The sequence below is a fragment of the Sander vitreus genome, chromosome 17, assembly GCF_031162955.1.
Source record: "Sander vitreus isolate 19-12246 chromosome 17, sanVit1, whole genome shotgun sequence".
In the NCBI taxonomy this organism is placed as follows: domain Eukaryota; kingdom Metazoa; phylum Chordata; class Actinopteri; order Perciformes; family Percidae; genus Sander; species Sander vitreus.
This window is the reverse complement of record NC_135871.1, coordinates 15,420,120-15,432,511: the sequence shown is the minus strand read 5'-3', so window position 1 is coordinate 15,432,511 and position 12,392 is coordinate 15,420,120. Positions and strand designations below refer to the sequence as shown.

The 12,392-nt window shown below is 40.0% G+C and overlaps 1 protein-coding gene across 5 annotated transcripts in view; it reads left to right on the top strand.

Annotated features, from left to right (window-relative positions):
• wdfy4 (WDFY family member 4) overlaps positions 1 to 12,392 on the top strand; it is a 45,452-nt gene that overhangs the window by 31,891 nt on the left and 1,169 nt on the right. For 3 of the 5 annotated variants that reach the window (XM_078273219.1, XM_078273220.1, XM_078273218.1), the window contains exons 50-62: positions 1,018 to 1,060; positions 1,264 to 1,383; positions 1,474 to 1,597; positions 1,682 to 1,791; positions 3,372 to 3,522; positions 4,331 to 4,422; positions 5,681 to 5,890; positions 6,011 to 6,131; positions 7,464 to 7,621; positions 10,682 to 10,840; positions 10,945 to 11,124; positions 11,393 to 11,575; positions 12,056 to 12,143. In XM_078273219.1, coding sequence (XP_078129345.1) covers positions 1,018 to 1,060; positions 1,264 to 1,383; positions 1,474 to 1,597; positions 1,682 to 1,791; positions 3,372 to 3,522; positions 4,331 to 4,422; positions 5,681 to 5,890; positions 6,011 to 6,131; positions 7,464 to 7,621; positions 10,682 to 10,840; positions 10,945 to 11,124; positions 11,393 to 11,575; positions 12,056 to 12,143 — 1,739 coding nt within the window. Of the gene's footprint in view, positions 1 to 1,017; positions 1,061 to 1,263; positions 1,384 to 1,473; positions 1,598 to 1,681; positions 1,792 to 3,371; positions 3,523 to 4,330; positions 4,423 to 5,680; positions 5,891 to 6,010; positions 6,132 to 7,463; positions 7,622 to 8,046; positions 8,105 to 9,991; positions 10,066 to 10,681; positions 10,841 to 10,944; positions 11,125 to 11,392; positions 11,576 to 12,055; positions 12,144 to 12,392 lie in introns of those variants that run through there. The other 2 variants (XM_078273221.1, XM_078273223.1) reach the window with 2 other exon arrangements.

Genomic DNA, 12,392 nt, shown 5'->3' with positions numbered 1-12,392 from the left:
TGGCGGCGAAGTCAAGAGGAAAGATCAGGAATTCCCCTTTTGTATAACATTTCCCTAGCTTACCTAAAGTCAAGGCTCCTCTTGTTTAATACCGTTACTTAGCAACTGGGTGCTTGGCGCCAGGACTTTATTTATTGCCTAATGTTACTGGCCACAGAGGGAAAAGGGGTTTCAGGAGCAGTTGAATGCTAATTTAGATTAAACAAGTTAAGATTGGTGTTACATGAATAACATATGTAATGAAATGTTCAGCAACATTGTCATTCAGTATAGATGTTTTGTTTAGCCAAACACGTTCTGGTAGATTAATTGGAAACAAGGTATTTTGGTTGAGCAGTTTTTGTACTCAGCAGTAAAGCAGAAACTTCTATTTGAGTGAATGCCTATTAAAGGATCACCTTACAACATTCTGTGAACAAACACCTAACGCTAACTAAATGAAAAAACAACTAAAGAGAAACTATTTGTCGTAGCTGAACTTGTCAAAGCAGGAAGTCTTATTATTTTTTTCTTGGAAATCAGTGAACTGAACTGTTCTGCGAGATAAATTTGAAAGAAAGAAAGTTGTTGTTCCTTGTTTTAACCTGTAATAATTAACCTCTGTATGTCATTTAAAAACTTACTGCACAAAGAAAAACATTACTTCCTCTTTTAAATAGCTCACTTAGCTGATGGAGGCTAGTTAGACAAGTTACAGTGCTACTTAAAAAGTACATATTTCCTCACAACCTACAGATGGCAACGTGCTACACCCTCCACATCTCTACTCACTATTTATGCTACAAAGTGTAGCTCACCTCAAGCACATAACTGCTCCTACAGCTGTGAACACATTTCAGTTTCACTCACTCACCTCCACTCTGCTGCTTCAGAACTCTTGCTGTGTTACATTTCAACATGGGTTGCTAGGCAACAGAGCAAGCGGAACAACTTTGTGTTGGTAGGCATTGCTCAGTGATTAGCCTCTGATGTTAATTCAAGGTATTTGTTTGTTTGTTTGTTTTTATTGTGCTTTAGGAAGATACCTGTGGTTGAAAAGGCAGCCCTTGGTAATTGGCAGGTAATACAACAAACATAGCCCTTTTGTCAGAGTTGTTTATGCTTACAGATTAACTTCTTACTCCTTTGACATCAGTAGAGACTGACAAAATGTTGAACAGATGTGACTGATTAATAGTAGCCCAGGTCCATATCTGTTGTAACTATTTACCTGTGTTATGTAAGGTGGTTATCTACTTAATATTACTCTTGGCTGTCCTCCAGAGAGGGGAAATAAGTAACTTTGAGTACTTGATGCATCTGAACACCATTGCTGGGAGAACATACAATGACCTGATGCAGTATCCAGTCTTCCCCTGGATCCTAGCTGACTACCAGTCAGAGGTTAGATCACATACAGTGGCACATTCTTACTGGAGGGGGGGGTGGGGTAATGAAAGTGTTACAGGTTGGATTTATCTCTATCCTTGATAGACGCTCGATCTGTCAAATCCCGCAACTTTCCGTGACCTCTCTAAGCCAATGGGAGCTCAGACAGAGAAAAGGAGACAGCTGTTCATCCAAAGATATGAAGAAGTTGGGAACATTGAAGAGGAAGGTATGATTTCAGCTCCTTACTTTTCATTCTTTCTTTCTTTTGCTATTCACTGTACTTTTCATTCAACACACTTTTACTCCATAGAAAATTTGTCGACACAATGCCACTACTGTACCCACTACTCCTCGGCCATCATAGTAGCCTCCTTCCTTGTCCGGATGGAGCCGTTTTCACACACCTTCCAGGCACTGCAGGTGAGGCCTTGGACGCTCATTGTTGGTACATTTTTATGCCCTTAAAATAAGCTGGTATTGGATAAAGTTTGGTGGATCAGTGCCCAAAGGTTGGGACTGATCCATTTCCACACAAAAAATGTACTTCTTTAGTTCAGAATACCATAGAATAGAAAATGGAAGAATCTGTTCTTTGTGAACACACTATTAGTTTGTGCCATGACATTAAATACATCCATCACATGCAAAAGTATAATACTAAACAACTACACCTTCTAATGTGACTTTATCACAGCAATTTTTTTTTTTTATCAGAAAGGTCAATCATGGGGCATCTTATAGCTCACCTGGTACAGCGAGTCCTTGGTAGCGGCCTGGGTTTGAATCTGACCATCCCCTCTCTTTAGCACCATCCTTTCCTGTCTATCTGTACTATCTAATAAATAAAAAAAAATCTAAAAAATCATCTTTAAAGAAAAAAAGAGAGGTCAATCATAAAAACTTATATATAATAGTTACAAGTTAACTGCATGATGACAGACAGGATGAAGCGTTTCTGAATCCATTGCCTTTAGCAATTGAAGTGGTCTGTTGATGAATCAAATACAATCTAATGTGTTATAACACCTACAGCACAAGATTTTCAGTTCCACTAACCACGTCCTTTTGGCATGAATGCAAGGCTCATCTAGCACATTGGAGTCTCACACACATGAATACATGCATTCAAATCTACACATGCAAACACGTTATAGTAATTGATAAATGTATAATATATTGTGTATAACGGTATGATGTAGGACAAATTCTGAATTGAATCACTGCTGACGACTGCAGGTGTGGTCTTGATTTTTCTGGAGAAATGAAAGAAAGTTCAGTTTATTGGTCTGTTCCCGCTAACTCACTGGCTCTGCCGGCAAACCCGGTGCTCCAGATTCCCATTGACGTGCATCACTTTGTACATTTTTACTTTCAAGCATAAACTTGCTAATAATCTGACTCTAATATGACCTATTTTCAGAACTCCAGATTCTGTTTCAATGCTGTTTTTGGCATTAAAGCAGATTATAGGGAGATTTCAATATATATGCAAATAATTACAGAAAGCATCTTAAAGAAGCCAATGCAAATGCCCACAGATGTTACCAATTTACAATACAGCATCCAATTGATTATAATGAAAAGGCATGCATATTTGATAGTCAGAATAAAGCAATAAAGATGTTAGTCTGGTGAATTATGGAGCCTTTTTGTCTTCTGAAGCGCATAACGGGTGTGTAGTAATATCCATAACTGGATTTACATATCTAACCGAGTTTACCAGTATATATGCTATTTTCATTCATTGAGGTAATTGTTTTACTCTAAATTACATTCTCTCTCATGAGATTTCCATCATATATTATGGAATTTTACAGAAAGATGAAAAGCTTCCTTCAAATAGTAGCAAATATTTCTTTCTTACGTAACACAATAAGGAATATAAAATATGGTTCACTACACTGAATCAAGCGGATTACTTTATTAATAATGCCTGTTTGCAAAGTTTGGTTCTACAGTGTGCGAGGGGTCAGACAGTGTTGTGCTTTCTCTCCCCACAGGGAGGGTTTGATATCCCAGAGCGGATGTTTCACAGCGTAAAGAAGGAGTGGGAGTCGGCCTCCAGAGACAACATGGGGGACGTCAGAGAGCTGATCCCAGAGTTCTTTTACCTGTCTGACTTCCTGCTCAACTCCAACCACATCCAGCTGGGTCAGTCACACAATTTCCTGCTAAGATATATGTCTTATGCAAGCTCCTTTGTTAGTTATGCGCTCAAAGGTTTATCATTATTCTATTTTTTCCATATTGTCAGCAAATCCCATGAAAACACTCAAACCAACAATGTGTTAGTCCATCTCTCAATACTTTCAGACTTCCCTTCCACTGTCTGAGGCTTTCAGTCCCAAGCCCATTTGTTTCTAGAAGACGTCAATCTTTAAAACCGGATGCTTATCGTAATGAGGGAACACATCACCCAGTGCAACAGTGTGGCTCATTGATATGTTTTTAATAGTTTTTGGTATTTGGTCTGTCCATGGACTTTGATGGCAATAAAAAATATACAATATCACCAGCTTATTCTTTAAAGGTACCCCGTTAAGTTTTCTTGTAAACAAACACAACTGTTTACATTCAGTGGTTTTTAAATTACCAAAACACAATGTATTTATTCTAGAAGCCTTACAAATGTGTATAATGCATTTCCTTCCTCATAAATCATTTGGAAAGACAATTTTGAAAGAAAGAAGTGACAGTGTGAACCTGCATTGTTTACATCAACTAGCGGGGATGTGGATTGAATTACTCAGGTGCTAATGCACGTTTGTATCCTTGTGCGTGTGCTAGTTGAGCACAAAAATGACACAAAAAAATGGTAACCCACTCATCAAAACATTGCTCCATAGTGCCACCAGTGGGGGAAAAAACTCCACACGGTATATTTAAACTCCTTTTCAAGGATGACATACAGTGATGTGACCCAGCATGCTGTGTGTACTGTTTATCCATATCTCTGTAGGCTGTATGGAGGATGGTACCGTTCTGGGAGACGTGGAGCTGCCTCCATGGGCGAAAGGTGACCCCCAGGAGTTTATTAGAATCCATCGAGAGGTCAGTACCCCCCCCGTCCCCAACCTCACCGGGCTTGTTCGTTACAATTGGCCAGTCTGGCCTATTACATACAAGAACCTTTCCCTTGAGACCTAATAATGTTTGTTAGTATTAGCTGGTTGATGTACACAGAAGATGCACTGTTTTTGTATCTAAAACAAGTATCCACTGTAATAGTCGCACTGTAATAGTGTTGGTTGCAGTCAGTCTGTTTGTCTTCATTGTTTCTACCACAGTATAAGAGACAGATCTTATTCACAACAGCCACTGTCTGCCAATGTCTATTCATTATATTCTCTAAAGGCCATCTTGTCTCATTGAATTTGGTTCAGTTAAATTCTTTTAGCACTGACTGTTTTCAAATATAATGACCAGTTGTTTTTCTTATCAAGAAAATCTATGAAAAGGCATGTATCTGAAGTTTTAGATGCCAGACAGTGATGGACAACAAGCCTTTTTAACACTATTCAGGGCATGCACAATACTCACTATTTTTTCATAATGCCATTATTTCTGCAAGTTATAATAATAATAATAATATGTTCCCTCTTTTCTCTGCTCTTTCTTCTCTTTCCCTGTGTGGGGTTATTGTATATCTCTGTTCTTTTTCTCTCTATTGGTCTGATTTCTTTAGTGTGACCCTCCCTTTTTCCATTCCTGGGGCATCTATGGTGGTTATCACTCTGTAATCTACTGAACTACTCATATTGCCCACCATTCTCATAAAATTAGTGACTTTAGAAGATTGTTTTTTTCTTCCATAGACAAATTAACTCAGGACAATATATTCTTGTTGTGATGGGTTTTTTCTTCAGTTTTCTCTTATTGTTGGATGGGTTTATTAGGATTGTGTGCAAGGATACACATTCTGGTCATAATGCCCACTTTACCTTATAAACTCTTCAAAACCAATCTCTGGCTAATTCTACCCAAATCATTCTTTAATTTAAACATGAAGATATGCTCATAACACAGCTGTGAAGCTTCCTGCTGTTCTACACTTCTAAATTGACTTTTGGAAGAAATCGTACTGTACCTGAATAATTTGATTGGTTGTGCATTCTTGGAGAAGTTTCATGTGTTTCTAAACTCTCATATTAACAGTTTGAGTGATGGTTTTGGTCCCACTCTAATAACATGCACTGCACACCGCTGTATTTTAAGACTGCGTAGTGCATGTATAGTAGTTTTGTAATATTACTTGACTAGGTGGTCCTACTGTAGTTTATGCCACAATATCCTGCACTGTTTCCCTCAGGCCTTGGAAAGTGACTATGTGAGTGCCCACCTCCACCTGTGGATCGACCTGATTTTCGGGTACCGGCAACAAGGCCCAGCTGCTGTAGAAAGTGTTAACACGTTCCACCCTTACTTCTATGCTAAGAGACACCAGCAGGATGATAAGGATCCCCTCATCAAGAGCACAATCTTGGGATATGTCAGCAATTTTGGCCAGGTTCCCAAACAGGTAAAGCGAAAAAGCTAAGTGGGTGAAGTGCAAAAAGTACATTTTCTTCCTGCATGTAAGTGTATCATATTGTTTTTGGAAATAATCTTTCTTTGTAAATCATCTGTGTCTTTCTCATAGCTCTTCACCAAGCCACATCCACCTCGCAGTGGCACTAAGAAAGATGGATCATCACCACCCCATCCAACTCCATTTTTCTTCAAACTGGATAAACTAAAGACCACCGTGCAGCCATTCAGAGGTACAGCTAAAAATTAAAAGAGGACCTCAGACAGCAAATATGATATCTTAAACTTAAAGGAATTGTTTGACGTTTTGGGAACTACGCTTTTTTGCTTTCCTGCCAAAAGTTTTATGAATAGATGCCACTCATGTCTGTGTGCTAAATATGAAACTATTTTCATTTTGTACACATTAAACAAATGACATGTAATGTGTTAATTAGTGAGTTTTTTTACCAGTGGACAGAGCCAGACTAGCTGTTTCCACCTGCATCCAGTCTCTCTGCTAAGTTAAGCTAATTGGCTGCTGACTATAGCTGCATACTCTCAGCCCAAATGTCTATTCCTTTAAATGAAGGTATAAAATTAAAGCAAATTGTAACATTATTATTATTAGCCTTATACACAACAACAACTAAACTAACATAACTATTTTCTGCAAAGTAAACTAAATTCAATCAGTTATAGTCGTGTGCATTTGTCGCTTTTTTGTATTGTTCCTGCTTTATTTTATTTCACACCGTTTGATGTCAATTATTATATATAGGATGTGCCCAGGTCTCAAGGGGATCGTTGAAACAGAGCGAGAATGTCCATAGATTAATTTACACTATGGAAGGGTAGAAGGAGCTATCTTTTAGAGCTACAATATGGAGATGACTCTTCTGCTGAGCCCTACTTAATAATCTGAAGATCCCTACAGGCCCACTGAGGGAGAGGAGATGAATCTGCGAATGCTCAGGGAGAGATTCCTGCATATTACATTTCATATTAAATCTTAGAGTGTCTGATCTGATCAATAAGCAGATAGAGATGAATAGGAGGAATGCTAAAACTGATGCAGACACAACTTCTTTCTGGGGAATTACAAGAAGAAAAAAAAAACTGGTGATAGTATATAGTGATTTCTGCCTGTTCCTGCATGAATAGGTCAGTTACAGGCACAATTACAGCCACTCTCTCACTGCCTCACCCTCAAACACACACACACTCACACACACGTACTGTACAACTTGTGCTGTTCAGGATGCAGGTGTCCCCCCAGGACAGAGCCTCAGCTTGTTTAAATCTGGGAATAGCCGTTTTAATTGCCCAGTTTTCTGTAGTTAGCAATTTAATGAAATTCTTTACAAGTTTACTGAGCTACCAAACTCTTTAATGTGATGTTTTTGAAGAGCCATTACCTTTATTTGTCCAGGCAAGTTCATTCAGGTACACAAAAGGCAGAATGAGGTCACTTTTAAATTTTTCGACACCATAACTTTTTTTTATGGTTTAACCATTGTTGTTATTTTAAACACCCTCATGGCTTTGGGGCCCCACTCTCAGTAACATTGTAAACCTTTCTGCAGAGCTGCAGAGAGGCCCGGTAGGTCAGATACTGTGTCTGGAAAAAGAGGTTATAGTCCTGGAGAGAAACCGTCTCCTCCTGTCGCCTCTGTCGGGCTGCTTCTTCAGCTGGGGCTTCCCTGACAACAGCTGTGCCTTTGGAAACTATGCCACAGAAAAGGTATGTTTGTCAGCCTATACAGTGGATCAATTTGATATTGTTTGTATTATTTATAGGGCTGTCAAAATAACGTTAATTTCGATTAATTAATCTGAGAAAAAATAACGCGTTAAAAAAAATTAACGCAGATTAATCCATTCCATATTGACGTTTGCATACAGACGAAAATCTGGTGCTACTGATATGTCTGCGCTTCTCTCTGATGCTCTGAAACAGACGTTACAGGAAACACAAACCCCGCTGCATGTGACGCTAGTTAACACTATACTCAACAGCAGCTAACGTTAGCCTACCGCTAGCTAGTTAACGCTATACTCAACAGCAGCTAACGTTAGCCTACCGCTAGCTAGTAGCTGGATTAAACACGGTTAAAATGCTGACAGCTAACGCTAAACGGTGTAAAGTTTGACTGTGTTTTACTGTAGAGGATTCAACACCGGGATGTAACAATCTGCAGCTGCCGTCGGAGAAACAACACAGACGGTGCGTTCAATGAAACTTGGTAAACTACAGCCTCGTGGTACATTTGAAGTTATTGTAAATTTTTCCTTTTCCTATCTGGTTGTTGTTTTTGTCGTTCAACAGCAATTTACTAGTGAAATAAGTTATTGTTATGGTTATACATTATTATTAAATCATTTAATTTTGACCATATGGCCTTAGCAATAAACAAGCCGTTCTTTAATGTCACCAACTGTTGTTTAGTACCCTTTTTTTTTCTTTTTTTTTACTTTCTTAAAAAGTATCGGTTCAGGCATCGTTAATTATGTATGCGATTAATTTCGATTAATTAATCACAGAGTATGTAATTAATTAGATTACATTTTTTAATCGATTGACAGCCCTAATTATTCACAACCTTCCATCTCCACCCACTTGCATGAATCAAATTGAAATGAAACAATTGCCTGCCCCCAAAGAATAGATTAGTTTTTAAATCCAAAAGTACTGGATCCATACATTAATGAAACTTTAATAATATACAATTTACTCCCTTTTATTAATTAGATAGTGCTCAGTATCAGTCTTTAGCACATTTAAAGAAACATAAGTTTACCCAATTTAATCATTGCATTACATGTCATTTAGCTGACGCTTTTATCCAAAGCGACTTACAATTGCTATATATATCAGAGGTCACATGCCTCTGGAGCAACTATGGGTTAAGCGTCTTGCTCAGAGATACATTGGTTGATGTATCACAGTGGAAATTGAACCCAGATCTCCCACACCAAAGGCATGTGTCATATCCACTACGCCATCACCACCAATCACCTACGCATGAAGCTTCTCACTGGATTGTGGGTCAAGCCACACACAGTCAGCTCAGTAGCTGACTCTTATATCGCTAGTCGTGCTCAATCAAAACAGTGAGGCGATCTGACAAGCTTTCACTTACTTGATAGTGCTACACACTGCTGTCTTAGCTGTGTCAGCTGATTTCTTGACAGCTATTTAAATAGTTGTGTATTTACCATACCTGGCAATGCCATCTCTTGCCCTCCGCACGCTGTATCTGTTATCTCAGCGTTTTCTTGGTTTCTGTTCATATATACAATGCTGCAAGAGACTTTGGGGAGCAATATGATAGGGTTAAAGTGAAGATCATTTGAAAAAATAATTTAAAATCAAGAAAATGTAATGCATTCAAAAAATGTTTTTATCTACTATCAACTTCATAACTACAAGTCTGCATCACATGATCTTATGAAAATATTTAATATGCTAAACTGCTAAAATATCAATTCACTCACTGCATCATCTGTACTTAAAGATCCAATATGTAATATATTTACTGTAATAAATCCAAAAATGATCTCAATGCATCATCAGATATTAAGGAAACACGCAAGTTGAAATACTATCTTTTCTGACAACAATGCTAATGCCAGTATTTTCTCCTTTTTGAAATTTCCGTTCTGTGACGGAATGTCTGTCTGTGTTTTGGCCTGTGTGTGTTGGTATCAACTATAGAGTTTGACAGCCAGTCCGGGTTGCCAGATATACCTGTAAAAACGTAAACCCAGCGCGCTACAGCTGTAGTACAGCCATGAAAGCAGCAAACAAACAAACAAACGGGATCAAGGGAGATGGATTCTTCCCGACCTAAAAAAAACTTGGCATATTTCTAACAGTTGCGTGACCAGAGAGCATGGCTTTATTAAGAGGACCAGAGACGTAACAAACCCCGGGTAAATATTTATCACGGCTACTAGGGACGGGTATTTTATGTCATTTCAATATTCGTATACTCACACTGAATTAGTTATATAGCTAGAGTACCCAAGTTGGTTACTTTCAAAAACAATTGAGACAGTAAAGTGATCCCGACTGGTCCTGGCTAACGCTGCCTAACTGCTAACGTTACAGGAGGACCAGACAAGCGGGCCACGGCTGTTTACAATGTGTAACGTTAGCCTGTTCAGCGGCCGTAGCCGAGAACGGTGAGTTATTTTAAGCCAAGAAAGGGGGGCTGTAAATTGGGAAGAGGACCATGAGTTTGCAGTGTGTTTAGCGATTGTTGCCGTAATTCTAAGTCAATAAAGTGTGTTCAGTCGGGTGGCCCGTGGGAAGGCGGAGCTTGACATCCGCCTTCCCGCGGGCTGCCGCGAGATGCTCCTCTCTCAGCAAGTAGGGCGCCTGCAGCTGCAAGGGGCGCCGATTTGCCAATTCCCCACCACACAGTGAAATGATAGATAACAGAAAACCGTTTCGCGACGCAGAGGATAAGTTCTCGTGCCACCCCCCATGTGTCATGAAAATATGCCGCCCCAGGCGACTGCCCGGTTCGCCCATGCCAGCCTCTAACGTTAGCTACTCTGCAATGTCTGGCTATGTGAGACAACCGTCCAGCAACATTGTTGTGAATGCTGCGGTCTCAGCCTGGCAACCAATGTGAACTTCGAGTCTGGGGAGGAGGGGCTGAGGGAGACTACTCTCTCCAGTATTTTGAATTTGTACTGCAGTAACTATTTTAAACACTAGCTGTCAGTATTACATATTGCAGCTTTAATATACACATAAAGTCATAATGGTCTACTTATGTATGTTCATCTCTAGACCTTTGCTGTGTGTGAGAGTTTGTGTGACTGGGGGAAGACGTTGTGCGCCGCCTGTCCCGACCCGACAACCATCGTCACTGCAGGAACCAGCACTGTGGTGTGTGTGTGGGACGTGGCTGTCAACAAGGACAAACTCACTCACATGAAACTCAGACAGGTTAGTTTGTCTGAATGTCTGTTTGCAATTTAACAGTAACATCCTAAATGTATTTGCACACCCTTACACACTCAATATAACACCGACCCAATTTTTCTTCATAGCCGTTATATGGTCACACAGATTCAGTGACATGCCTAGCTGTGTCTGAGGTCCACAGCATGATAGTAAGTGGCTCTCGTGACCTTACCTGTATCCTGTGGGATATGGAGGAGCTAAGCTACGTCACCCAGTTAGCGGGACACACAACCAGCATCTCTGCACTGGCTATCAATGAACTCACCGTAAGGCCACCTTCTTGAGCTCCTTCTTTGTAATTCTCTTCCTACACAACTCTGAAAATCTCTCTTTTTCCTCTCCTTCGTCTGTTCTTTGTCATTTTTGGCTCACGATTGTCATGTTGATCCCCTTCATTCAGCTCGCAGCATGAGGAAGAAAGGGTTCTCATTGTTGAAAGCATGCATATTCTCTTTGTGTGCGTTTTGCTTTTCTGTGTATCTCTGTGTGTATCTTTGCGCAAATGGGCGTCAACACCATATTACTCTGTCCAAGGGTGAAATTGCGTCATGTGCGGGACCTCTGCTCTACCTGTGGACCATGAAGGGTCAGCTGTTGACCTGCGTTGACACTTCCTGTGGGCCTCTGGCAGACATCCTGTGTGTTAGCTTCACTCAGCGACACGAGTGGGATGCCAAGAATGTCATCGTCACTAGCTGTGCAGACGGCATCATACGGGTGAGTTTTTTTGTATTTGTGTAATAATGAGACAGAGACAGGATGTCTGTCTTTACAGTCACTGTCTGGCAGCTCTTTTTAATAGATCAGCGAGAGAGGTTGCCTTGTTTTTATTCAGTATACCGTATTCAAATGTGGCAGTCATTACTTTGGTATTAGCCACGCAGGTAGCAGCTTGGATGTCCATCAAGGTATTAATAACAGCATTTGGGTTGTGTGTGTGACTGCTTTTGTGTAGGATTAATATAAGCACATACTGCCTCTCTGCAATCAAAGCTGCAAACTCTAAATTGGGCTTCACTTGGGAGTGGGTGCCCATGCCACATGCACAACACACACACATAAATGGTATTATTACTTTATTATTACCTTGATTTATGGGGTGTGTGTGTGCGTGCACGCTGGTGCTTATGTGAGTGTGTTTGTTATTATGTTGAATTATGTCAGATTTTTGCTACTCGTTATGTGTCTCTCTTACAGATATGGAAGACAGAGTACACCAGAACACAATTACCTGGTCCTCCAGAAGAGCCTGTGTCCCCAGGGCAAGACCGAACAGAGAGAGACGGTAATGTTACTGGCAGTAGGATGGGATATGCATATAGGTATTGTATATCTAACAACACAGATGATGGGAGTGGCTGACATTAGCAAAACTGTGAGACTGACTAAGATGCAACTGCACAAAAGGAAATGATTCTTGTTTTCAAAAGAAACCCTACGCTATCTAATTAGATAAATCCTTAAGTGTGAGATGATTATTTTTAACCGCTCATCTCAGAGCTAGACAGCGTTGTTTCCAGATGAGAGCTTGTAA